This window comes from Ischnura elegans, chromosome 11 (assembly GCF_921293095.1).
Source record: "Ischnura elegans chromosome 11, ioIscEleg1.1, whole genome shotgun sequence".
Classification (NCBI taxonomy): domain Eukaryota; kingdom Metazoa; phylum Arthropoda; class Insecta; order Odonata; family Coenagrionidae; genus Ischnura; species Ischnura elegans.
In genome coordinates this window covers 13,710,594-13,737,306 of record NC_060256.1, presented here as the reverse complement: position 1 = coordinate 13,737,306, position 26,713 = coordinate 13,710,594, and the positions used below count along the sequence as shown (strand labels likewise).

The 26,713-nt window shown below is 38.0% G+C and overlaps 1 protein-coding gene across 2 annotated transcripts in view; it reads left to right on the top strand.

Moving 5' to 3' along the window:
* The window catches only part of LOC124167555 (GTPase-activating protein skywalker), a 141,201-nt gene that overhangs the window by 91,835 nt on the left and 22,653 nt on the right, over positions 1–26,713 (top strand). For both annotated transcript variants that reach the window (XM_046545518.1, XM_046545517.1), the window contains exons 4-7: positions 21,340–21,528; positions 21,898–22,031; positions 22,157–22,267; positions 22,958–23,212. In XM_046545518.1, coding sequence (XP_046401474.1) covers positions 21,340–21,528; positions 21,898–22,031; positions 22,157–22,267; positions 22,958–23,212 — 689 coding nt within the window. The remainder of the gene's footprint in view (positions 1–21,339; positions 21,529–21,897; positions 22,032–22,156; positions 22,268–22,957; positions 23,213–26,713) is intronic.

The window sequence follows — 26,713 nt, the reverse complement described above, 5'->3', positions numbered from 1 at the left end:
ATGTCATAAAATAGGCAAATCCCTAACGCATTTGAGACGAGGTTTATTTATAAGAGTTCATTTATCATGCCAATATATATGCCACTTTTCATTGCAGTTCTTTCCTACTGCAACTTCTCATCAGCGAAGATTAACCTTTTTGATTTTCCTCGATCATTTCACGAAAGCATCCTCGTTGTGCAACAGTGAAGAACTTATTGATGATATCATACTCGCTGTGAAGTATTCTCGGCTTTAATGTTCTTGTCTCAGTTCTCTGTTGCGTGTTGTTGCTAATCGACTTCTAGAATCATGTATGCACTCGTTATCTAATTATGGAGTTGATTTGCGTGACATCTCGGAATTTTGTCCGGTTTAGTTTGTTGCATACATAAAGTTTCTACGGACGACTCGTCCATCTTCATCAGGTTGAATGAATAAATTTGACTGAACAAAAACAACGTTGAAACGTTGGTGGGGTACAGCGAATAAAACCGCTGGAAATCCCGAATACTCTTCACGTAAATAATTCACCGGGAAAGAATCACTTCATATTTAAAAAAATGGAATTGATGCTAGTCTAGCGTTTTTACTCATATCGTTCTTGCCTTCGGTGTTAGGGTAATTCCATTACATACTTGCAAAAAAAAATAATATCTTTCAATTTTTCAAAGCTGGTCGTTTGAAAAATAGTGAAGAAGTTTTGTGTAAAAAAGTACACCGCCTAGAAAAGATCATGGAAAATCTTTCGGTACTATTTCATGTCCGAATTTTCACCTGCTAATGGCTTAGTGCTGCTCTTATTTCTCCCATTTAAGTCAAATGTCAAATTTAAACAATAGATGGAGTCATTTTTAAACAAATATTGTATCGGTTCAGTCGGTAAAATATAGCATTCTTTTACGTGCACTGTTTTAAAGAGGTTATTATCTTTCGGTAATTTAGGACTAATCATCTTTCTGTAGCTAGATGTACGATCATTTATCATTATCATCATCGCTTCTAAGTATTAATTAGCGTTACGGTGGACTTGGTTCTGGTGAATATTCACCATTGTTCACTGCGTTACGATCTCGAATTTTCTGGGTTAGTTTTTCTTGGGAAAGCGTCGTTGGTTGACGTTAGTGTGATCGGAGGTGATATTCCAACTTCACTAAATCCAAGATGTTAAATTAAACCTGCATATTAATTCAACTTCGATTTTGAAGAAGGGCGATAAGTGATTTAGAAATTTCTTTTAGTGAAGCGGTTGGAGGTTTGTAACTTTGTTATTGACACCGGTTAAAAAGTAGTTCGTTTGGAATTAACGCAGAGTTTTAATCAATGGTAAAATGCGTTAAATGCATTGATAGTGCATTGACTTAACGGCTATGTACCGTTTTCTCCTGTTTTCGCGGCCATAAACCGTGAAGTGAAACGTAGCGTATCTTATCCCGGGAAAATATTTCTCAATCCGCTAATAAACTGGTAGGAATCTGCGATGACCGCAGGGAAAGTCCTTTATCCGCATATCGGCGCATCTCGAAAGAGTGGAGCAGCAAAGCGTGGCATTTTGTGAAAACAGCTCTCTCTCGTCTTCGTCTTTTAAGTTTGAAGTCATCCACAGATCTTCTCCGGCGTTGTGTGCTAGGAATAATAATTGTGATTTGAGGCGAAAAATAATTTTGACATCCAAAATAATGTTGAAAAATAATTATGATGTTAAATTTAAATGTTTCTGGCAGTTAATCCGTGGATCAGGTTCCAGTATTTCGTCTGGCATTGAACTGGAAGGCCATAACCTGGCCTTGTGTAATATCAAAAAGCAGATTTTGAGCTATCTAACATGTAAAGTGCGCTGGTACAGGGGGATCATTTATGTGTATTTTGATTTTTCACCAACAAGACATAGATCTAAAGCGTAGATAATTTAATGAGCAAGTTCAATTAAGTAAATACTTTAAAATTAGAGTAAAATTCGAAATAAATCTACTGATAAAGAAGAAATCTTTTAACGTGCACTTCTGTTATTCCGGATGATTGCCATCTCTAAGTTTAATTGATAAGCTAACAAGTTCATGTACAAGTAATCTGAATTTTATTTGTCATCTTTGGTATGCATCGGATGGGCAGTCTACACTCATTCACGTGACAGTCAGTCTACTTATACACCTTTGTCTTTTCATCGCCGCAAAGATGAAGGTGCTTTTTATGATTTTCATTCTTAAGTTTTAGCCTCTGAATCTGTTCGTGCATTTTCACCAAAATTTGTCCAGTTGCAAATGAGATTGAATTGTGGACTTAATTCTTCAGCTTGAATCGATGGCGGACGTTGAGAAATGTGACTGTATCGTAAAATGGAGTGTCAGAGGATAGGTGCTCATGGGCTAGCGGTTTCTTGAGCGTATTCATCGCGGGCAGTCGCCTCAAGGCAGTGGCATAGCTAGGAATTTCGTTCGGCGGGGTCCAAAACCAGGGGGAAATTTTTTTAAAAACAGGGTACTAAGTAATGGGTTTTAAACTAATTTTAACACTTTTTATAATCGAAAAAACTTGATTTGTTAAAGAAATACTTTGTTAATTCATGGTTTTTCAATATTTTCTTTTATGAAGGAAAATAATTGTTTTTTTATATTTCGGAGGGGTTTGGGGTCCGGACCCCCCCCTGGCTACGCCACTGCCTTAAGGAAAACTTTCGAAAGGGCTTAATTCCCTTTTCATTCCCGCGACAGTGTTTTTGCGACGCGTGGAGATGGTGTGGATGAAGTGGTTCTCGGAGCACAGGAGCCGCCGCGGGCAATGGAGCGCCGAGTCCTTTTCCCTGCGGACGACGCCTGGCTCTTGCCTTGCGCATCTTGTGCGGCCCTTTTAAGGGTTTTGAGGGGTGAGAAGGGGTGTCGGACGCCACCCTTTGTTTTCAGGAGGGGAGGATTCCTTATTTAAGCTCCTTGGTTGACGCGTCTCCCCGAAATTGGGTCTGTTTTTATACGTATTGATCCCTCATTACTAAATTTGGCGACGCAACGGTTGCTGCCGAGGGGATAACGAGCTTATAAGCAAAAATATACCAGGTGAAGCAGGACGGAGCAAGTGAACATGAAATATTTAATGTAGCGCGGAATTTTTCCTATGCTCACCGTTACCGCCAAAGAAAAGGAAGTTTTATTTAAAAATAGCAATAAATTATCCGTAGGAAGAAGTTAGCGTGAGATACAGTACCCATATGTGAGTGGCGACAATCATGAAAAAAATAGGGCAAAAACCGGTGAAATTAGCGAGTAAATTGGCGATTCAATTTAGAATTGACGGGAAAATCAGCGTAAAATTCTAGGAACGCGGAGTGTCGTAGATATGTAAACCCTCTTAGTGGCCCGAGTCGATATAATAATGAGTGAAAGGAATAGTGTGGTTTCATATTATTTTTTTATTGCCTAAATCGAAATATTAGTACTCCTGGAGTACGCATTTCACGCTCTTAGATTTTTGAATGACGATATCTATTTTTCGCGATTAAACGAAAAGTGAAAAATTTTCAAGCGCGCGAAAGCGCGACGGCTAAGTAGGAATGCTGGGAAAAGTCCGTGTGACGTATTTCTTGTTCCAGCTGTCGCCGTGAGGTAACCTTGGGGCGAGGCTTTGAGCGCTGATACGACGCAGGCTAGCAGGTAGCGCTACCCTATCAAATCAAGGAAACTTTCCGACCATAGGCAATTTTAATTGGTGATTATTAAGAGATGTTCACCTGAGCTCTGTTCCTCATGCATGCATTGGTAATCTCAGACGATGTAAAACTCCAATCTACTCTTATAGAAACTAGGTCCCTGTGACGTCACGTGGAGTCGCATCGCATGGGCGCCAATCTGGCCTTTTTCAAATGAGGTTAAAATTGACCATTAACATCCGTCTAAACCGGTATTTCTAAAACCAAATAATTTGTATATTATGAATACGCTAATGGTGGGTAAGGAATCGCCATCAATGAAAAGAATTTTTTTTCGCCGTAACGTATCATTTTCAATCCTTCTACTGATTCCAAAGGGTTCTCACTCTACCTTAAAAACCTTAAAACCGTGAACAAGCCGTGAATTTCGTCCGGCTTCGGTGGCGGCGGGGTAACGTTCTCGCCTGCCAAACAAGAGGTCGCGGGTTCGAGTCCCTCCTGGGTAGGTTTCTTCGGTCCAGGGCATGGTCGTTTGTGTACGTTTACTTGTTACATTTGTTGAACACCCCGGTGTAAAATGTGCAATAAGAGCTGTATCCGGTGGTTTGAGAATAAAATAAAAATAATATCGTGAATAAAAACTCGAAATAGCCGTGAATTTCGTCCTAAAGCCTTAAAAATCTCTCAATCTTGATATTACGATCGTAGAACTGCGATTGACAGATTGAAAGAGAAATGGATATTTCGATCATATTTCAAGATCAGTCATGCGCAGACATGGCCACGGATTCATCTGGACACATAAGATTTGCAGCGCAATTATTGGTCCGTGTGCCCTGATGACACATTGACCTTAAGCCTGTACCAAAGCCGGAAGACTGGCAACCAAAGTGTTCATGAATACTCGCGAAAATTCAGACACTTCTTAACTTCCCAGGCACCCTGGTCCCTTCATTTTCCCACTCACAACCGTAGGCCGGAGCTGAATTTTGCAAACGACATGTGACGTCAGAAGAGATAGCACTTTGATTGCTACGCTTGCATTCACGGTGTCTGTCGCGTTTGTTAAAATTGTAGTTTACGTGCGGCCGATGATTGTTACGTGATCAATATTTATACCTAAAATGGTTTATCTACAAACCGTGAATTTGAAGACATTTAGACCGCGAAAACCTGAAAAAAACAGTGAATTTTAAAATTTAGGTTGAGTAGGAACCCTGTTCCAGGTCTTAATGAACAACCCCACAGTCTGCTTTACGTGTTCTGAAAACTTCAAAACGATAGTATAATAAGCTCTCATTGTTTCCCGATTTTCTACCGTGTTGTGTCTTGTCTGATTGCAAAATAAATTAATAAATTTGTAACGAAGTGTTTTTCATTGCTTTTATGGAGCCCTTCCACCACGTTTCAAGTTTCGATTTAATTAGTATTAATAAATTCCACCACAACGTGCCACATATCGTATTTTAGAAGAGTGATAAGTCGTGAAAAATTACCGGTCGATCGGGAGTGACGCGTCCTCTTAAGGGGCCCATTGATTGGCGTCATGTATCCCGTTTCCGAAAGGCCGGTAAGGTAAAAGTCAGGTGTATCACCAGAGATCGCATGTTGGCCGTATGCCCGGTTCGTGCTGCTAGCCATTGTTCACTCCTCCCCCTATCGCGCCATCGTTATATACCTGTTACAAAGGCTTCCGCAGCGAGGCCAGCTTTTGAGTATCAGAGGTTCTGCTTCTCGTCTTTTATCCCTTGACTTCTTGATCCCACGAAACTGAAACCCGTTCAAAATATTGACGGCGCCTTACGTGACTGGGAAAGGAAGCGAAGTCGCCCTCGAGATTTCGTCTTGGTGAGAAACTCGATATACCTGCCGAAGCGTTAGGTGAATGTCATATTGTGTCAGCATTATGCGTTTTACGTTAACTCGAAGTATTTGGAACGAATTGGAAGGTTTTTCTCAGAAGTTCAGCTGGGGGGGGGGAAAAGTATTGAATGTTGAGGGTCATTGCACGAACCGCTGTATTCGTGCAGTCACCAAGTTAAACAAATCTTTTCCGAATCTTTGAATGTCTCACCTTATCCACCGATGCAATATTTCATCAATTTCTTCTCGCTACCAGTGGGGCAGGGAGGGGGTGGGTTATGGAGTATACACCCACCCCCTCCCCCCCAAAAAAACTCAGAGAAATTTTAAAATTTTAATCCATTTTACTTAATCGGATAAATATTACTTATTGTTAGTGTAAGGGTTAATAAAATATCCCTCAGAAAGTCGTAAAACTCACCATTTTGAATCATTTATGATAAAAATTTCTGGGGGAGGGAATAAATCTCCCGTATTGCATACCCCCCCCAGCATTAGTTGCTCCTAAAACCCCCCTAGCCTTAATTTCTAGCTGCGCACCTGCTCGCTTCAATATATCATCTCATCATTGACTATAATTATTTGTCGAGGAAGAAGAATGAAATTTTTTCCTCCCTGGCTATTCACACGAAAATTTTTCACATTGTTCCTTGGGGTTCAAAGATATCTTTTGCGAGCATTTTATAATTTAAGGTACACGAGGCTATACGTCGTAGGTAAGGTTTGCTTTTCACAAATGTTGCAAAACACTGTGGCAGGTGTAACTAATGCTAATGTATGAGCTTAATCAAGTGGAACTGGTAATGGCGTTTGTTTACTCAGCAAATAAAATGTTACCTGGAAAAATTTTATGTTGCGGATCGTTACCACTTTTAGCTATGTAGCCATTAGCCATGTATCTAATTTGGAAGATTGAGTTTAAGGATTAAATCTAAAAGTGTATTAGTATATCTTTCGTCTATTCGAAAATAATCAATTGCCTTCAGCTCGCTAAGTGTGGGTAATACAATTGGAAAAAATTGTTTTCGCCGATCCTGCAGATGATTTTAAATTTAATCAATATCGATTTTACTTTTCTCACCCTTTTTTTATATTCCTCTGTGAATGGCCTTACGAGTCGTCATTTGTGGAGATTCTGTCAATTTGAACAATGACTTAGTACGAAAGTCGTAGTATTGGTCACAGTTGCTGCGGAATAAATAGCCCTCAGTCGTCTCGGTGTGAGCCACGGTAATGCAGAATGTTACTTGTGGCGTTCCTAATGAATATAGATTTGTTTATTGCGGAGATTATTTTTCCCTAGCAGTAATTTAAAAGTGGATGTATCGCCTCACGCTTGGTCTTCTAGATACATGGATAGAATAACAATTATTGTTAAGGAGAAATCCATAATAATATAAAAAATATTTATGATAATTTGTACGCACATCGAAAATTGCATACAATAAAAACTTATACTTTATAAAATCAATATAAAATGCCTTTCAATGTCGTAACATAACAAATGATTTATCATAAAATAGCCAAGGTATTACACAACAGCTCATAAGTACATCTATTTTATGACGTAAAAAATCGCAAAATTGTTCATCAATTGATGGAACAACATGACGTGCAAACAAATTTTGGGAAACATAGGAGTAATTTATGGTTAGTTTTTGGTAAGTAAACAATTGCGGTGTTTACTTTTTTAAATGTTTTAGCAGGTGTACGATTTAAGAAAAATCCATTCGGCATGTTGTTCTATATGTATGACAAGCTGTTACGAGAAATGCTTTATTGTGAACAGTAGTGACGGAGACAGGTCGGTGCGTGGGGTGGAAAGGAATACTCACCATTTCAGTGAGTGTGTCTATCGATCGGAAAGCTACACAAGGGGAGACACCCTAACGATCAGTTCCACTCCAGTGAGCGCTAGGAATTAGGTGATTCGCCTGCTTCATTCATTTCTACCGTGCGAAGTCGTAAAAATTAGACTGGGTTTGCATTTGAGGCCTTTACGTAGAGGTTTTCTTTTTCATTATTCATGGAAAATAACGCTGAGGCTAAACGGAACGAAGTTTTTCGGACCCAAAAAGAAACAATTTGGGAATATGAAACATGTAGTATGGCTCAATATTTTTATGAAAATCAAAAATGTCTGAAAAAATATTCTTAATTCATTTCCACTTGGTTAAAAAAACGCCTTTCTACCATGTATATGAAATAATAAGATTTGGAATTTATTTTTCATTTTTTTGCTACCCAATGTCCGAGTGAATTATACGAGGATTATGCCTCCCTAAAACCTGCGCAAACATGCTGAAACCGTTGTGCAATGGAAAAATTACTGAGTTATTGCTATTTGTTGGAAATTATCCCGTATAAATCCAAGTAAAGACGACGATTGTAGGTTTACATAAATGATTTTCCTCCTTATGAAGGTGGTGTATGGATATGTGTACCAGTTGTCTCTTCTAAAAGCTGTAAAATAACTTGTCCTACTGGTTTTTCCGCTTTCCAGTTACTGCACATTGTTCCTGTCACAGTATATTCCGTGCCCGTGGCTATATTGTATTGGCATTATAATTAAGGAAACTTGTCCCTGCCATTCGCAATCGATCTTCCTGTGGTTGAAGTGCCCATTCTGTTGCGGCGTACATATGTTCAATGAATATATTAGGCAAATAAACAGCAAGACATTTTAAAATAGATTTTATCAGAAGGGACGTTTAATGATAACTAGCTAAACTTGACTGTCGGTGACGTAAAAATGACGTGATATAAATATCTTCCGATACTTCTATAATGTATATCTCATTGACTGAATATCCATGTGGTGTTTTAAATGGAGGATTTAGTGGTTGAAATTAAAATTTGACATTTGACTTTGAAATTATTCAGACTGCAACAATAGACCTATTTTAGCAGCTTAAAATATAGTACGATACATTAGTAATATGTTTTTAATCCCCTTACAAATACTCAATGGGATCACTTGCAGGGAACCATGGCATGCATACATATGCATAGAATTGGTTTAATTATCTACTAAGCAAGCAGCAACCGGTGTTATCCAGGAACCTTAGTTCAGTCTCGTCGATAACAAATAATAATTAATAGAGAGGAATCCTCATGAAATAGAAAACAGTAAAATGATTTCCGTTATTGTAAATTCAGACCTAACTTTAGCCAGAGATGAAGTTCATTAAAGGCAGACATAAAGAAATGCGTCCTTTCCTTTTAACCATGACTCATGCCTCATGCATGTTACTAACAAAAAACCTCATATCATGGGGAAAAAATCATTTCTTCTTGTAGCAATGGAGAATTGTATTTTATTTTTTCCTGTTGGACCTTTTGTGATGGAACTTTTCCCTCGGGTTGGACAATCTGTAATATCTCTTCCAGAGCGGGAAACGGCTTCCAGAATGATGAATACCTTAACTTCAGCCACCCAAAAAGGCTGACCTGTTTTCCGGGACTTCTCTCAGTTATGCATACGTCGTAGTCGCAAATGATGTTCAGTTATGTCTATTCTCAAATGATAGTGGTGTTCTAGCCCACTGGTCTCTTTTAATGAATATTTATACTTGTTGAGGATGCGTGTAAAATTATCACCATGAACGATGTGAAATTTTCAGTACTTTCGGTTCACCATCAGGGATGTAATTCCCAAGCCTTGAATCAGCCTGTATTTATTTTTTTACTGTCCCTCAGTGCCATCTCTGGGTCATTTGCTGAGACTCGAAAGAGTTGAGGACTGTTGGTGCTCGATTATCTCACCGAGTTGAATGTAAGCGCGCGTTATCAGATTAGCGTTTCGTACACGCCATACGGTCATTTGGCAGTTAACCGCCAGCCAGACACCCAATAATAATGAGAATTATAACCAACACTTCATCGCAGCGCGTTATTGGTAAATTAAGGTTTAATGTCTTAAAGATGTACCCTGCATAGGTTTTTCTTTAGTTTACATTTTTAATTTATGTCATTTCACAAAGTCTTGTTCGGTTGTTATGAAATTTTTTCTACCTTTCGCAGAAAAAACGACTGGTTTGAATTAAATGTCCCAGATATTCTCTCTTTCAAATATTTTGTCTCGTTAATAGACGGACATGAAATACTATTAATAATCCAATGAATCTTAATACGCATAGAAACAAGTAATATTCTAAAAAAGATCGGATGCTTTCCCGGCGTATGCTGGTAGTGAAGGCTATTCGAGTTCTCCACCAGGTAACGGATCCGGCTAACGGACAAAAACTTCAATAGAGATGGCGGTTACTCCCTCAGTAACGTATGGAAACCCGTATTGAATAAAATCCGATTGGCTAATACCAAGGACCAATCAGAGGGAACCTGATATCCCGGCACGCTATATAAGGCGAACACCTTCCGAGAAATGACACTCAGCCCTGAAGATGGAGTACGACTCGTACCCCGAAACGTCGGCAGCCATGGAGGAGATTACCCAGTGGAGAACTCAAATAGCCTTCACTACAAGTAATATTCTAGGTTTGAAGTAATAAAATGTTTACACGTTCTTCGTCAAATCCCCCTTATACTCGCCGAACTTTTTAGGAGCGTGAATTTTTAGTAAATTTCAGTCGCCATTTTGTCCTATAAACCATTTATATATATATATGATATAGCTGCTCCTACTTCATATGGACAAGTGATCACTCCGCTAATGGCTAGCCTACCTCGGATTCGCGGGCCCCTATGAGTAGCAACCTGCACTTCCTATAGAATCTTCCTCATTCTGTTATCCTTGATATACTGTTTTCCGCTGATATCATGTGTCCATGAGCCTCCTCCTTGGTACTCCGTGCTCCTTCACTAAGTTGTAATGTAGAATTTCCTTATTGACTCATGTTTAATGGAAGATAGCACTTTTCTACGGAGAAATGGTTATTTCGTAACCGCTCCGTCTCCAATCTCATTTCTTCAATGTTTCCCCTTTCATGTCATGATAATCCACCGAACTTAAACCCTTATTTTCCCTCATAAAAAATATCATCAGGGGTGGATCGGGTGGGCTCCTCGGATCTCTGTTACTCGTTAGCTTATAATAGGCACCGGAAACGAAGCCGATAACAATCGATACCGAAATAATTGGCACGAAAGCCAATTAGGAAACCTTGCGCTCTCTGATAATGATGGCGGGATTAATTTAGTCAGGTAACAATCGATATTTGCGCGCTTTATTAGCCCCGCGCATCAATTTGAGACTTGCGTCAAAGGGCTTACGTTTGATTTTATTGCTTTTTAAAATATGGTTTCAGCGGGTGGTAGCAGCGATTGGTGAAACAAGCAAAAAAATAACTATAGAAAAACTCATGTACTTAGAAATAAAATTGAAATGTACCCTGAGCAAAATAAGCACACAGAAAGAGAATACTCTGCTATTAAATAAATTGAAATAAAATTTAATTGCAATTTTCTACTTTTATTATCAGTCTGTTTATTTTATTCCAGTTTCATTGTTTTTTCCCGGTGTCGTTATTCTACACAGCCTGTGCTGGAGTCCCCTTCTTACCAGGGTTTTTCCATATCTACGGGGGTGATAGGGGGGCATGAGTACTGAACTGTAAACAAAGGAATTCAGATTCCCCTCTTCACGTTAAGGCAGAAATCGCGCATCAGGCCATCTTGAGAAGGGCTTCTGCATTTGCGCCTCATTTGAATAAATGGGAAATCGCTCAACCTTAAATTTTTTTCATCTAATATAATTCGGATGAGATTGCGACTTGGAGGATAAATTAATTAAACCCATGCGACAGTTTTTTCACCTCCGAATGCACTATTTTCTCAATTGAATTTTGCGCATTTTATCATTTAAAGTAATAAATGGGAGTGGACTATGTGTGGAAGGACCGGACTGACTTCAGACTGGCCTCAGCCTCTCTCGTCCGTGGACATGGCGACCAGCATTCCATTGTTTTGATCTCATTGACCATGGGTCTTCAGGGGTTTTGCCAATATTGAATGGAAAATATTTAAGTAAATGGAAATACAATTATTAGGCAAAATTTAAAAAAATGTAATCAAACGATATTGTTGCAGTCAGCCGATCAGACCCAAAACTCAGATCCAAGGGCGTTGCTCCCCTAAGGCCCTTGCTCGCCTTAACTCGGCGTAGGGCGCGGCGGTTCCGACAGACACAAACATCGGTTTTTCTGGTGTACCTTCCCTCAGAAGGTCAAACGAAACTCGCGAATTTTAAATTTTGACTTGCTTTCTTTTCGTACATTAATGAATTCTCAGAAATTCAACAAAATATTTTTCCTTAAGCCACGGTCATTGTTTTCGTCATTTTCGAGTGATCCGAAAAGACTCCGGCGATCAATCGCAAGTGATCGACGCTGACAATTTTTTTTCGCGATCACTCCGATGATGAGGATTCCCATCACTTTTTTCATTACTCGTCTGGTCTTTTTTTCCGTCGCTGACCAATCAGAACGCATGCCCTTATCGAGCGATTGCAGCGCAGCGTTCGACAATCGTGGGAACGACATAGGTAAACCTAAACACGGTACATATTTTCGTGATGAGGGTCCTATGACAACGAGCTGTGATATCGGAAATGATGCTGTGATATCGGAAATGATGCGAAAAGCGACGGCGGGAGGGACCATGTGATTCATAAAAATCATCGCTCGAGTGATCACTTTTCGCGACGAAAAAAATGATCGTGTGATTCAGGTTTTATTGCGTACATCCTGCAGATGATTGGTAAATTTTGGTTTAACTTTATACGGATTTTTAAGGATTTTTTTCCGTCATGTGTCTTTCAAGTTCTCCGCGCCCCGATTTTGAGAAACCCAGGCCGCACCCCGAGCAGGGTTAAATGTCTCCCAATATAGTCGTTGTCCATATAGTAGGGCCTATAGTATATAACAGAGCCCGTTTCATTTCTCCTCGGCCAATGTGCCGGACTCGATTACGGCCTCCCTCATACGTCGGACCCGCCGGACCGTTATTCCTTTATGAATTCCACAACAGGAGTCTCTGTGGGGGGTGGGAAGGCTGTGATGAACCGCGTGAGGGTGTCATAGCTGTCCTCGCCGCCTCTTCCCGGCGCTGGATTATGATCTCTCTCCCCTGCGATGAATCTCTCCGATGAGGAGATGAACTCGTGTGTGCGGGAGAAAGCTTTTGTTGAGGCCTGGATGAGATGCGACGTGGTGGAAGTATAAAAGCGATATCTCAGATAAAGAGCGTGTGAAGAAGCGCTGCAGAACTCTCCCGGCTAAATGAAAAGTTCGAGCTGAATAAATCTCCTCTTCTAGCCATTTAACTCCAGTAAAATGCGAAGATTCGTGCGTGATGGAGTGGATTTTTTCCATGTTGAAATAAATACTTTCCACATTTAATTTTCCAATTTATAAAATTTATTACGTCCTAGGTTTCAATGTTACTACTGAGTCTTCAAGGTGCAAATAGTGTGTAGCGCATTCGGTTTATACAATTTTTAACTAGAGTGTATTTGCAGTGGCGCTAGGTTCAATTGACTGCACTGCACATATATACCTTGAAGATAGTAGCATTGAAAGGTCGTAGGAAAATTTATAAGCTTGGAACATTGCAATTGTTGATTTCAGTATTTAAATCTAGACCGCTGTCGTATATTTTTTTTTACTCGGAGTATTTTGCAGAGATCACCTCTTCCTCTCGAATAGATCTGAAACCCCAACTTCACTTCGCTGGGAGTAATGATGACTTGTTAATTTTCCGCACGTTTATTTGACCCTACCGATTATGACACTAAATGTGTCATTAGCAAGAGCATGACTTCTAACTCGTGTTGTACCCTTGATTCTTGACTAATTTGATTTTTATTTCTAATATCTCTTGTTTTTTCTTGTGTATTCTCTTTGAGGTATTGGGAACCTATCCAATTTTTAGGCCGTACTTGTAACAAAATGTTTACTGCATTGTTTATATGAGTCCTGTTATTCGTGAGAAAATTGGGTTACTTACAGTGGATGTGATGATAACTTGTCAAAAATTATTTATTGCTTTTCTGAAAATTAGTGAACGCATGTGAAACATTTGATTAATAATTGTGACCCAAAACCAGGACCGAATTTGTACAGAAATGAGAATTCGTGTAAAAACGGTAAAAGAGTTCTAACCGTAACTTCATGCTGTATCCTTGAGGATATCACTGTGAGTGTCGCGACCGGTGGAGTTGAATAAGCGACATTTTGAAAATTACTAAGTCGTTATTACTGCTATCATCATGACGAAATTCTACAAAGTTGAGCGTGCAACGATCGAAGCATCCAACTTCATTATTATTATGGATAACAGAAAATATTAGGAAATTAAGTATTTATTTAAATATATTTAAAAATAATCCTGGTACTTCTGCTCTTGGAGTTTGAATTTAATGGAAATTAAATTTTAGATCGAACTGAACTTCTTCAAAAGAAACGCCACAGTTACAGTCAGGCATTTGGATCCAACACATACAAGTATTACTGGCGGAGCGTATCTGCTGAAGATTATCATCAAGATTATGTCTGGATAGTGATGTGAAATGTGTACAGTAAGTGCCCCAAAAATGATAAATATTTGAGAATAAATGACTTGCCCGACTTCCACAACTTGTGATGCAATGCGGAATGTGTAGTGAAGGATCAGTGAGTCTGATAACATCAATGACATTTTATTACGTAGAATAAGTTAGTCCTTCGTTAGACTATATTAGAATAAGTCCTTCGTTAGACAATCCATTGTTTTATTTTACCATTGTATCACTTTATACATTGACACTACGATTTGGCGTAAAGCTCATAAAGTCACATATCGATCCTAATTTTTTTTTAGCATTTTCCATTCCGATGTGTGAATACCCATTCATAGATATATATCTATATCACAAACGAGCTTCAGGATGCTAATAATGACTATTTGTGGAATATTGATGCTTGTTGAATGGTTTATAATGAGTAAACATTGTACGGATTGTGTATTACGAAATTTTTACGAATATTGCAACTCCATATTATACGATAGCTATACCATTTTTCTCTTACATCTTACGCAGTACGAGGAAAACTGGTGATACTAGTTTTTCGTGGTGATGTTCGACGAGAGATTTTTGCTGTCAGAATAGGCGCCAATAGGCCATCTTGCGATGTCGTAATGAGTCAAACAGCTGAGTTAGCTCTCTAGATTCTCGAACCATGGTGCTCGAAAGTTCCAAATCTGGTCATGCAAACGAGATATGCGAAGAAAATATAAAAATGCCGTCTCTTAATCAGAGGCGAATTTGGCGTTTTGCCAGGAAAGTTGATGGATTTACGATTGAACAGATGGCGATATTGCATGCCCGTAACACAGCTAACAACTTGTTAGTAGTTATGTTGATGATTACTTATGCACTAAGGAAAACACGTGAAGATTTTCATGAATCTTCCTCACTTTCACCGCCTTGGACGTCCCTTGGCGTAAACTTTTTTTTTATTTTTCCCCCGAAAATTAAAACTATTATTTTTGGCGGAACTGATACTGTAAGACACCGAATATCCTCAACCCTTCTCTTCATCACCACCCAATTTTTCTATGTTGCGCCATGTTGATTTCGCATATCAATATGGTATCGTACTCTATCACGGAAGCATTCAAATATTACTGTACGATATGAAATTCAAATCAGTAATATGTTATGTTCTTCTATAATGATAAATTATGAGGAGTAATGTATTCTTGTATTCTAACTGTTCCATAGTTTTTAAGGGCAATGCGAAAAAGAAAGTCGAATGATATCGTCGCCTCTTCTTTCCAGTTTCGAGAGAAAGAGTGTCTTCTTTGATGTTTTTTTTTTGACCACGCTCTGCTTTTTTCTGATGAAATCCGTTTTTTCTCCCCCTCTGAAACTACCAATAGCCATTTTTTTCCTTAAATATCGGAATTCTGGCATTCAAGCTGTACAGTTATTGGGCCGATCCTTTGCTTTGCATTTTTCCCTCGCGTGAAAATAATTTTTAAAAATGTTGACGTATGGATTACGAGCTTACCGCGTAATCATGAACCATTTGTTCCCTTAAAAAATATTCTGGATGAGAGGGAATTTTAGGCGTCATAGTTTTTGCATTAACTCGGAAAGAATAAAGAGGACTTTAAAGTGTCGATAATAATAAAATAATCAAATTCAATAAAAAAATGATCGAAACTTTGAAGTACATACTTTGTTAAAATCGGGCCAGTTGTAACCCTGAAAGTGCTAGTATGCCGATTTTTTAAAACCTCTCTGGTAAAAATTCATAATGAATTCGGTGGTCCAACTTAGAAATGAAGTCCTCACGTGTTAATCTGCAGGTCGCGGGTTCGATTCCCGTCTGGGTGAGTAACCTCCACCAAGGACCCGAGTGTTCGCTCCTGTACAGTAGTTAATTGCTGGAATCCTTGATGTAAAGGCCATTGCGAGCTGTTTTCGGGGTATACGTAAGTTAAAATTTTGAAAAATGGGTTGATAAATTATCGACATCCGTAAGGATATGTTGCGCTAAGTCAGGGTCACTGATCCTGTCCTCAAGTGGATTTGAAACGTCTGGTGGGAAGCCGGAAGTGCGTCAAAAGTCTACTCCAGGTGCTGCCGCCGCCGGCGGGTTTTGTTAAACAGCGCGCGCGATCGCTATACTTTCACGCACCGCACCGATTCCCCTCTTTGAGCACGTCACGTCGGCGCAGGGTTAACCTTGATCTTAAAGCGAAAGCGAGTGATTTCAGTCATGTACGCATGAGACTGGGTGAGCGCGGAATTGTGTTTAGTCGGAGTAGGAAATTGAATGAGGAAAACTTTTTTCTTGATTTAGTGACGACGGAGAGGTTTATCGTCGCTCCATTGTTGTGAGTAAGGTGGACTATTGTGATCTATGTGATCGAGATTGTGATTCGGGCGAGAGGAAAATATGCTCTATAAAGTATGTACTCGTTTCCTCGAATGATGTGTATGTAGCTACAGAAACCGTTCTGTACAGTTTCTGTAGCGATATAGTCTACAGTTCGAATAAAGGAGAAGCATCGAATGCGCAAAAAAAAAACTCTTTAACAGCCGTGGAAAATTTGGAGTGTTGAAAATTCATTTCAAAGAAAATTCAGTGATAAAATAATGGTCCTCGATTAGGTTCTTTATGGTTTTTGTTATTTGGTTAAAAAATGCTCGTTTGGTATACAGGTTTCAAGTTAATTGTGAAAAACATCATAAATAAAAATTAATCTGCTACAAAACTTACATTTGGTAGCGTACATTGAAATATATTAGAGTTTTTATTTAATAATTTACATTTTGCACATTTTCAGCTTTTTTCTTGTTACCTTGAGAAGGCAAAATTATTCTCTTGTTGTTTTCGATAATCCAATGACTATACTAGAGTCGGTGACCTCAAAACGGGAGTTCGTACCATCGAGGCACCTCATTCCAGGGCATGATAATCAAACTATCAGGTGGCTTCTTGAAAAATTTAACTTTACTGTTCGTTCAAGACTACGTCGTTCGCCAACGTGGTCACAGGTCTTTGTTTACGCTGTCTTCGGCGGAAACGTTATTATGCGCGCTCAAATTATTAAGGATATTGCGAAAGCTAATTGCTGCGTGTAAGTTGCCGATTTTGATCCACGTTTCCAAAGCGCTCTCGTTTGAAATGAATACGTATTTCCCGGAAGTCGCATTTACCGGGATAAATGTTGCATGCGTGCCGCTGCGACGATTTATAGTTCTAGTTGCACTCCGAGGCAAGTCGACTCATATGGAATACAAGTCGACTTCCTGAATGTCCGCATCTAAGAATGATCAATCCATTATTTTTTGCTGTAATGATATCTATTTAGTTGTCATTGTGTACTTATTTTGATATTTTTGTGACAATGTACACTTTTCTGTGCATAAACTGTCCTTGATGCTTAGATATTTATGCTCGTCTGTGCTGCCGTTTCAATGGAATGGCAACACCTTCGAAAGGTTACTCTCTTGGGTGCCTAAATCATTTCTATTATTGCTGATGCTTACTGTATGTAATAAATTATGCAGATGGATGAAATAAATGTATTAAGAAAGATTAATCCCAGTGGAAGACGCGAGCGAACGTAATGAATATTATTTTATGGATTTCACTTAACCTATTTTTTCTCAATATTAAGACTCGCATATGACTGATTTCCCAGTTCTCATGTACTCTCACGTTGTACTTGCGATATAAATCCTACCCTACAAAGTCGAGTGCTTATAGAGGTTGTCAGAGGAAATTAACTGAAAGAAATCGTCCTGGAGTAGATGGCGTTCTGTGACATGACAGTATGAATGAAATAGCTCTCACTGGGTAACCCAAGTTTCCTGATCGTAAAATTAATTGAATTGCTCCTGAATAATGTTTCTTCGACATTTCTTCGGTGATCGAAGGAATTCTCAACGAAATATTACCGTGATCGATGGATAATTACTGTAGATTAATTTTGATCGCCACCGGATAAATCATCTCTACCATTTCTTCAATTCTTTGATGTCACAATGGTTATTTTTTTGTACCGATATATTTCTATCACTTATACCATTAATACTGCACCTGTCCCTTCCTTGCATTTTCTTCTCTAAATTAAATTGTCAACCGAGAGTCGCTCTTGAATTTCCTCGTGTTTGTTGGCTACTCCCGAATTTCTCTCAACAGTTTTGGCAGCTTACTAAGTAGTTTATTCGTAAACTCGATAAATTTTGGAAAAATTTCTGACTTGTAACTTTTTATTTTCGTGATCTCATTTTTGCAATTGTCCGAAGATTTGATGGCGTTGTCATTAATCCTCCTTTTAGCTAAGGATTAATTTTGCATGGGTTATTTTCTATACATAACTTATTTTGAGTGGGAAAATTCGATTTGCGTAAAGTTGAGTCATGATTCTTTTCTTCGTTTTTGATACATATTCATTTTACCGAAGGAATATCACGGAGGCTTTTCATATTTAACAAGATGTGCTGGTGTTGTACCATATAGCACCAATTCGTCCGGGATTTTTCTGGTGACGGATGACTCGCTTGAAACTTGACCTATCAGCTTGAAATTTTCAGCGTGTATAAAGTAGATGGTTGTCAACGTATTCCTGTTATTCCAATTTATAAAAAATTCTTTTCCGTCAGTATTTTCTCAGGTCCATTTTTTTATGTTAGTGACACATGAAAATGTTGGACAGGCTCTAATCTGCTTACCCGAAAAATTTCAAGAGATTTCATGAGTTTTACGCGAATAATTCGTCACCAAAAAAGACCGGTCGAGAAGTTGGTCGGACCTATTTTTCAGGTTGCAGCCCCGTTCTTCGACTCTAATATTATCCCAGTTTCCCTTCGTAAAAGGGTATAATTTCGTGAGCTGAGGAAAAGCGTCTGGCTTTGTAGTGGGGATGGACGGATCCAGGATTTTTTTCGGATCCGGAATCGGATCGGATCCTTGATTTTCGGAGCCGGATCTTTCGGATCGGATATTTTTGAATCCAAATGCATTTTCAAATTCCTGCTATTAAACGAAGTAATTATTCAAGTTTATTCTGGGTACATGCAATCAAAGGAATGCTTTTTTAGATTTTCATACACATTTTAATATTTTTATAAATTAAAAAATCATTTTTATAGGCTTTCAAGTTATTTTTAAAAACATCTTTATATGCTCAGGACCTAAATTGGTTACGCTTGGGTTTGGAAATGAAAATAGGTAAAATCTTCGGATAAACCACTGACCAGTGGCGTAACGAGAGAAGGAAGTCCGGGGGGGTCCGGAACCCCCGAAATATAAAAGCACAATGACTTTCCTACATAATAGGAAACAAAATATTGAAAAATCATGACTTTACGGTAGATTTCTTTGAAAAATGAAGTTTTTTTCGATTACGAAGGATGTTAAAATTAGTTTGAAACCCTCCACTTAGGTTCGTCCCTCCCTGGAAATCCTCTACGTCCGAGGGTGGTTTTCTGAAATCTGCGACGTAGTTACTTTTGACGTGGTTATTATCCTACGACGCTGAGATTCCCCTGATGATTGTTCAATCTCTTGGGAAGAGGCACACTATGTGCCAGTCGTATTTTGCCTCTTTTATTTTCCACGGCAGGAATTCTGCTACGTAACCCCTGCGAGAGCTTTCAAACAAAACGGTTCAGGGGTAGGACAAGAATCGCATGCGACGGCGCATTCGAAGATAGAATCTTATTGCGCATTGCATTCACTGAAGCTATTATTTAACATTTTGGATCCAGATCCGATGTCTTCCGCGACTTTGGATCCGATGTATCCGATGAAGGGCAATATCCGCGGATATTTGGATCCGAGGTATCCGATCCGACCATCCCTTCTTTATAGTTTGATTGCCATCGAGAAATCTGCCTCTGCGAGTCATATGAGGTGCATAGCCCCTTGCGTCGTTCCCATCCTCACGGGCTGTATTGCTTCATGCCCGCGTCGGCTGAAACGGTCTCCAGGGGATCGTTTAATGGAAAAAGAGGCAGTCGAATGACGCTTTCGTTAATTGGCGTCAATTTCGCCGCTTGGCGCAAATTCCATGTTGTCCCTTGGTTGATTTATGTGTGCTCGTCCCAGCCTAGCCTTCGTGGGACGGTCTCATCCGCGATACTAAAGATCAGGGATTTCGCTTCGATGTAACAATGGGAGAGTTAGCCGAAGAGAACGACTTTTTTTAGCTATACTAAATCATATGGGATCGCTTGAAGCGTGTGTACATTCTATTATTTCGTATTTATATCCACTTATCCAACTAGGAAGTGGAGAGAGTTTGAAATTACCCCTCTGTTGTGATTATTTTTCTTACCAAAGTAAGAAGATTATTCATACAGACTATGGTTTATTTTTAAAACAAAAAAACTTTATACGAACGTCATTTTTAGTTACTTGTAACTAAAATAAAACTATTTTTTACTTGATCGATTTGAAAGAGGACACTGAGCACCCATTGCGGACTGTAGAGAGTTGAAAATCTTAAAAACCCACCTGGTTAAACCACTTTCTTGTTGTAGTAACAATTTCATGATTTGTATTCGTCACTCATGAATTATTTCGTTCATACTGTTGCTCTCTACTGCCTTGTCCCATTTTATTTCCTAAATCGTCATTTTCCCCACCAAATTGACCCTAAGTCGTCATGGACCTTCTAAATCTGTAGTTTTATCCAAGTCTAAACCATATGGGATCATTCTCATCTTTTCCAGCCGCTCTGATTGTGTATCACCTAATAAGTTTCTTGCTAGTCCAGAAAAATTAAGAAAAAACTACTAACGAGCTAGAACTTCTAAAGGGTTGTCCATAACCGAGATGATGATCTAATTTAGCTTTGTAGATTTGAATGCAGCTTGGAAAATGAATTCAAGAAAAGTTTTTAGTTCTTCATTGCATTATGGATTACTGGAATAAAAAATATCATTCAAGTAGGTAATTAAATTATTTATTTAATTTTAAATGACACATATCCTATTACCAATTGGAAAAATGTAGTTTCATCTTTGTGCTAAAATATTAGTGGAGTCGATAGTTATATTCATGTCAAGACACTTAGTCAGAAATTTGCTTGGGGGAGAGCCACGGGGGTAGGCTGGTTGCCTGCATTCGGCTTTCGGTTCGCTAGAAATAATTATTTTAAGGGGGACTGAAGCCCCTAAAGCCCCCCCCCCCCCCCTCCCTAGCTACATGCCCAATATCATCACTATGGTTTGAGCACAAAAAGAGCAACTATTGTGCCTCCATTGTATTCATCAAATATAAGATTTCGTACTGCTGCACTTCCACTCTCTAAAATTATTTTACTTTCTATGATTTTTGATCATTGTTATGCTGGAATATTTTGTCTTAGTTTGTTTCTTCTTTTTTTTATTGCAGACCTACCAGAAAAATCAGTCATGCTGCCACCATTTGTGGAGGGCTCACATTGCCTGGTGTATCACTTATCACGAAAGGGGAAGACAATAGCGGAGAGGGTGGTCGCTGTGATTGGATATTCCTGCCCCGACATCACATTCAGCCCTACCCTCTTTCCAATCGCTGCCATACTCCTGCATTTCATGAGTGGTATGGTCATTTTCCTTGTTTTCACATGCACTGATACTTTCCCTGAACATTAATATATTTATTAAACTACAGATTCTGTAGCATATTCAGAAGTGAGGAAATATAAAAATCTTGCTCTTGGCAATATAATTTTTTCAATTAATTATTTTTCAAAGTGTCATTATTACATGTGATGAGATGAATAATATTTGGGGTAATCCTTGTTCCATGGTTCCTCTTGTAGTAATATTAATACTTAAATGAATTTCAAGAGCAGGTATTGTCGTCAGATAGGAATGTTTTTTTCCCATTATTAGCAAGAATTCATCGTGTATGATGGAGTTTTTTGTTGTATATAAATTTAAACTGTTATTTCTCCATTATTTTCAGAGGAAGAATGTTACAATTGCATGACTAGTTTGGTCAAATCAGACCCAAAAGCCAAGGAGACATTCATCACTCAGACAAAGTTGCTCTATGAAGTTACATGGAGGACAGCAATGCAAGTTAGCAAAAAGCATGTGGTAAGTGTGAACTTGCTTGTGTTTTTGAGGAAGATGATTATTAATGTGTAGCTCTCTCAACATTCGTAGTTATATTTATATCACGCCAATTAGATTTTATTGATGTGATTCATTCTTTCCTGTAGAAATCTGCAACGAGTTTTTTGTTACGCCAGTGCCCAAGCAATACCAAAGTGGAGCATATGTTCCAAGATTGGATGTGGTGGATATTCCAAGGCCTTCCTTTTCATCACTTGGTGAGTTGATTCTAATGAAAAACTCTGCGATCCAATACCATTGAGATCATATCCATATCAATTTTATTCATTTAGACTGTATAGATACAAGTTTATTGCACTGAAGCCGACTCTAGATTGACAAAGTAAACAAATTTGGTAATTGGTCTGATGTTTCTTCAGAAAAAGCTTATACATACTTTATTTACTAGATCTGACCAAACATTTTATTTGCAGCAAGATTAAACGATGGTCTAAATTGATGTGGTCACTGTATAATAGGGAACTTATCATGCAAAAAAAGAACTCCATGTAGTGAAATAAAAAGTGATTATTATTTCATCTTGTAAAGTATGTATCTAATTAAATACATCTGGAAAACAGATATCACTACTAGTATAAAATCATTTTATTACTTCCAGTGCGTCATGTTTCATGAAATATGAGTTCTTTATGTATGTTATGGATGTTTTAATATTGATAAACTTTCAAAATATTTATATTGTTCCCCTAAATATGTAGTGCTAAAATTAGGAAAGTCTGACGAGCTACACTCGTCATTGTGCGATTTGGCATTGGAAGTTCTTGATGAGCTAGGTTCATCATTTCAGTGTAAGGGATTGAAGAATTCATAGAGAAAAAAGGAAAACTTATATTACACACATGTATACATTGTCTGAGGATTATTCTTTTGCTTCTACTTGATTGCAGGTCAGGGTGATTGACTGCTTCCTCAATGAGGGAATAAAGGTATATTATCGGGTTGCCATGGCCATCCTTCTGCTGTTCCACAAACACTCTGGTTCATCACCGTTCAGTTCCAGCCCCGTCCACGCTCCGGGCTCCAACACGTCCGCCCACCCCACGATTCCATCCTCATCCAACACTTGCTCCTCGTCATGGCTCGAAGAAATTGCCGTGAATGGGGTGGAGGCAGCACTCAACAAATTCTGCCGCCAAATGCCGGTATGTCATTCTTGCAGATTATCTCTCTTTTATTCTAACAACCCTCTCAAATTCCCTTGGGTGGGCCTGTGTATTAATGTTTTCTTTGGTCTCTCCTGGTGTATGGGGACCATCACTATGTCACTGTTTTACATATATCGAATGCATCCTATTCACTGCAGTAATGTATTGTAACTCTTCAACATTATGTTCACTTTCTTTCCTTCTAGATTGTTGATTTTTGTGTGTGCCTCTTAACTTCATGTGATGTCATAGCGAGTAGTGCTTCTTGTGGTAACTATTCCCCATGTACAGTGAATCTGCTTCAATTATTTCCTGTCTGTAATGAACATATCCCAGTTTTTGATCTTTGGTTTTGGTCTTAGCTATATTTATGAAAATGTGTCCGAGGCTGTGATAGATTTTTGCTCATGTGGTATCAAAGAAATTTTGTTTGAATGCTTAATGTAATAATTTCCTCTGTGTAAAATGTAGACATTTCTCATGATAAAAATTAATATAATCAATAAATTGTATTAACCATCTGTTAACATCGGCTTTAAAATAAGCATCACTGTCACTTAGACATTTTATGCTATTTTTTGTCTACAAAGCAGAGTATTGACCAATCACTGGAGGAATTATATGTAACATTATTGATCATTAACACTTCATTTTGGCTAATAAATTCGTTCTCATTTAGTTCCTTAGTGGTTACATGAATATATTTATAAATTTCATGTTAAGCCTATAATTGGTGTTCATTATTGCTGAAGTATATTAAATTTTTAAGTGTAGCTCTCCCTTATTTGCTCATAAATCTATAATTAATAGTCATCATATGTTTGCCTTTCTTCATATCTATATTAAAATCCTGTGTAATTGAGAACAGACATCTATCTGAGCCATTGTCACTGAATTAAAATTTTATTCCCCTCATGTTATTAACTCATTGGAATAACTTCTAGAGGATATCAAACACCATTGGACTTTTTTTTTACTCTTCTATCTAAAATTCAGTGCACTGTAATATTTGGATATGTAGCTGTCTGATTGTGTCTTACAAAATGAGAAAATATTTGATTGGGCTGGTTGCATGCAAATTCTGTCCCCAGTTCCTTGACTAGGAGATGTAGCCATGAATTGATTCCTCCTTATGCTCCATGTGTTTGTAATTTTAATTTTCATTTCTTGTGCATTATTGGAGTTGTCTGTCACCGCAACTTGAAGGTAGGGGACTAAATATACCCCTTTAGCATTTTTTATTTCTTTGATTTGCCTGAATTACTAGTTGCCAACCTACCAGTTCCATTGGTTAAGCTCTTGGCTCTATGCTTCGTAGTCCTATCATTTCTGACGGAATATTTTATTTTATATTTGTTGTAATAGTGCTTTGTCATAGTTGATTATCATAAGAATGCTTGTAAGTAGTGGCATTAGTTAGAAATAAGTGCTGAATTCATCATTTTAATATTGCATTGTGTGAAGTTGACCTGAACGTTGCTCCGTTTCAGTTTTTTATTTCCTTCTTGATCATAATTAGTTGGATTTGATTATTTAGAACCCTTCAAATTTGCATAAAAATAGGTGTAGTCTGAACAGTAAATCAATTCTTCTTGGTTGATTTCTCTTCCCATAGCCCTTTGCTGATTGGAGGTAAAATTATGTTCCACTGCATTACAAAAATTTCTATTCTATGACTATATTCAAAATTATAAATTCTACTACATTAGTGGTGATTTTTCTATTATTATTTGCCTTGCATACATGAATCAATATTTAGAACTGCAAGTCTAGTTTTTTTTCGAAAATAAGCCCATTTCTAGCAATAGTACAATATCAGTTCTACTATCTAATGAATCCTTCATCTAATATCAAAACAAAAGAATTTAATCTGTTTATTCCTCATTTTATTCTGCTTAACGTGGACAGAAAGAAGTGAATATTTCATTAGGGAATTTTAAGGATGCCATTGATTTGTTCTTAGAAAAAGTATGCTGTATGGGATTGTTGTATTGGATATTTGATGTGAAATCATGCTCCTTTCCTGGAAAATGGCATATAAGGAATAACATAGCAACCTTCCATCATGTTAGATGTTTTCCTTGGATTTACTTCTTCTCTTCATTGAAATTTCCTTCTTGTGGTGTGACAGTAAATCTAATTGGTAATGTAGCTGGGCAATTAAATGTGAAATACATTGAAAGGTCTTTCTCCTGCATGACATTGGTCTTCCGCGCTCAGTTTGTGCTCTTTATGTTCTTTGGAAGAGTAAGTTAAAAGCTGAGTTTGAATTAGATCAAGTCATACTTGTGGAGTATGCAAACTTTTGATTAAATACGTGATGAATGGCCACTTTGTGTGCTTTATAAAAAGACTATTGCAATGTTTTATTTTAGATATTTATTCAAACGATTTAAATAGGAAAACATAACCTCTTTGACCCTCTCTTTTGCATATACATATACGATTGTTTTTGGAGGCTGACTGATTTCTGTTTGATTTTGGATTTTTACAATTTTTACTAGTGTTTATTATGACATGGCATAGTATTCTTTCAGCTATAAATTCCGCTTACGTGAATGAATTTATACAAGTCAGCTTTGTGATAGAAGCTTTACATATTTAATATTTTCTCATTAATTCTTAGTACATATATATTAGATGAGATGAGTAAGCCTTAAAAGTATACATCTTAGTTGGCATACATTGCCATTTCATAATTAACCTTCAATATTCATAATCTGATGAGATGCCCTTTTTTGATATGCCTTTTAAATTCATTTCAAATTTAGGTTTGGCTGTGTAAAGTTGAATATTCTTTTAGACACAATTCCTGCGGTTGCTTTTTAATGTAAACAATATTCAGTGTTGAATTTGAAGTAATATTCAAGAGCCTAGTAATCTGAGGTACTAGTAATGCATATTGAGTAACATCAGTTTTTTACTTTGAAAGAGACTGCATATCAGGGAAAATCTCAGGCCGTAAAGTGAGCATAGAAAAATAAAAACTATGACCAGGTCTAAATTTAATTGCTCTTTAGTTTCCCTTTTTAAGTTTCCCTTCATGAACACTATGATATGGTTTCATAAATATTGTACTGTAGTAAGTTATCCATTGGAAGGTTACGTCTGAACTTGAAATGTTTTGGGGTTAGCGATGCCAGTTTGCCTGCTGAGTGAGGAATAGAGAATTCATGATCAACATTGTATATAAGTTTCTCTCTATCAAATGAGAAAGAAAAGAAAATCTCTAACTCATTAGCATTGGATGCCAAATTTGAGAAATACCTCTCATTTGTCCAACCCTTCTGCTTGGGCAGCTATATCAACAATCTTCCACTGTGAGCAGAAATATTCAAAGGACTCTTAGGGGATGAGCGTGTAGACCCTTTTGATTCCCTCCTGACCCTTGTACTGTGGGACAGGCGTGCAGCTATGAGTTAAGGCTAGGTGGGGTTTTAGGAGCAACTGATACTGGGGGGGGTATGGAATACGGGAGGTGCGGGTGCCCTACCCCAG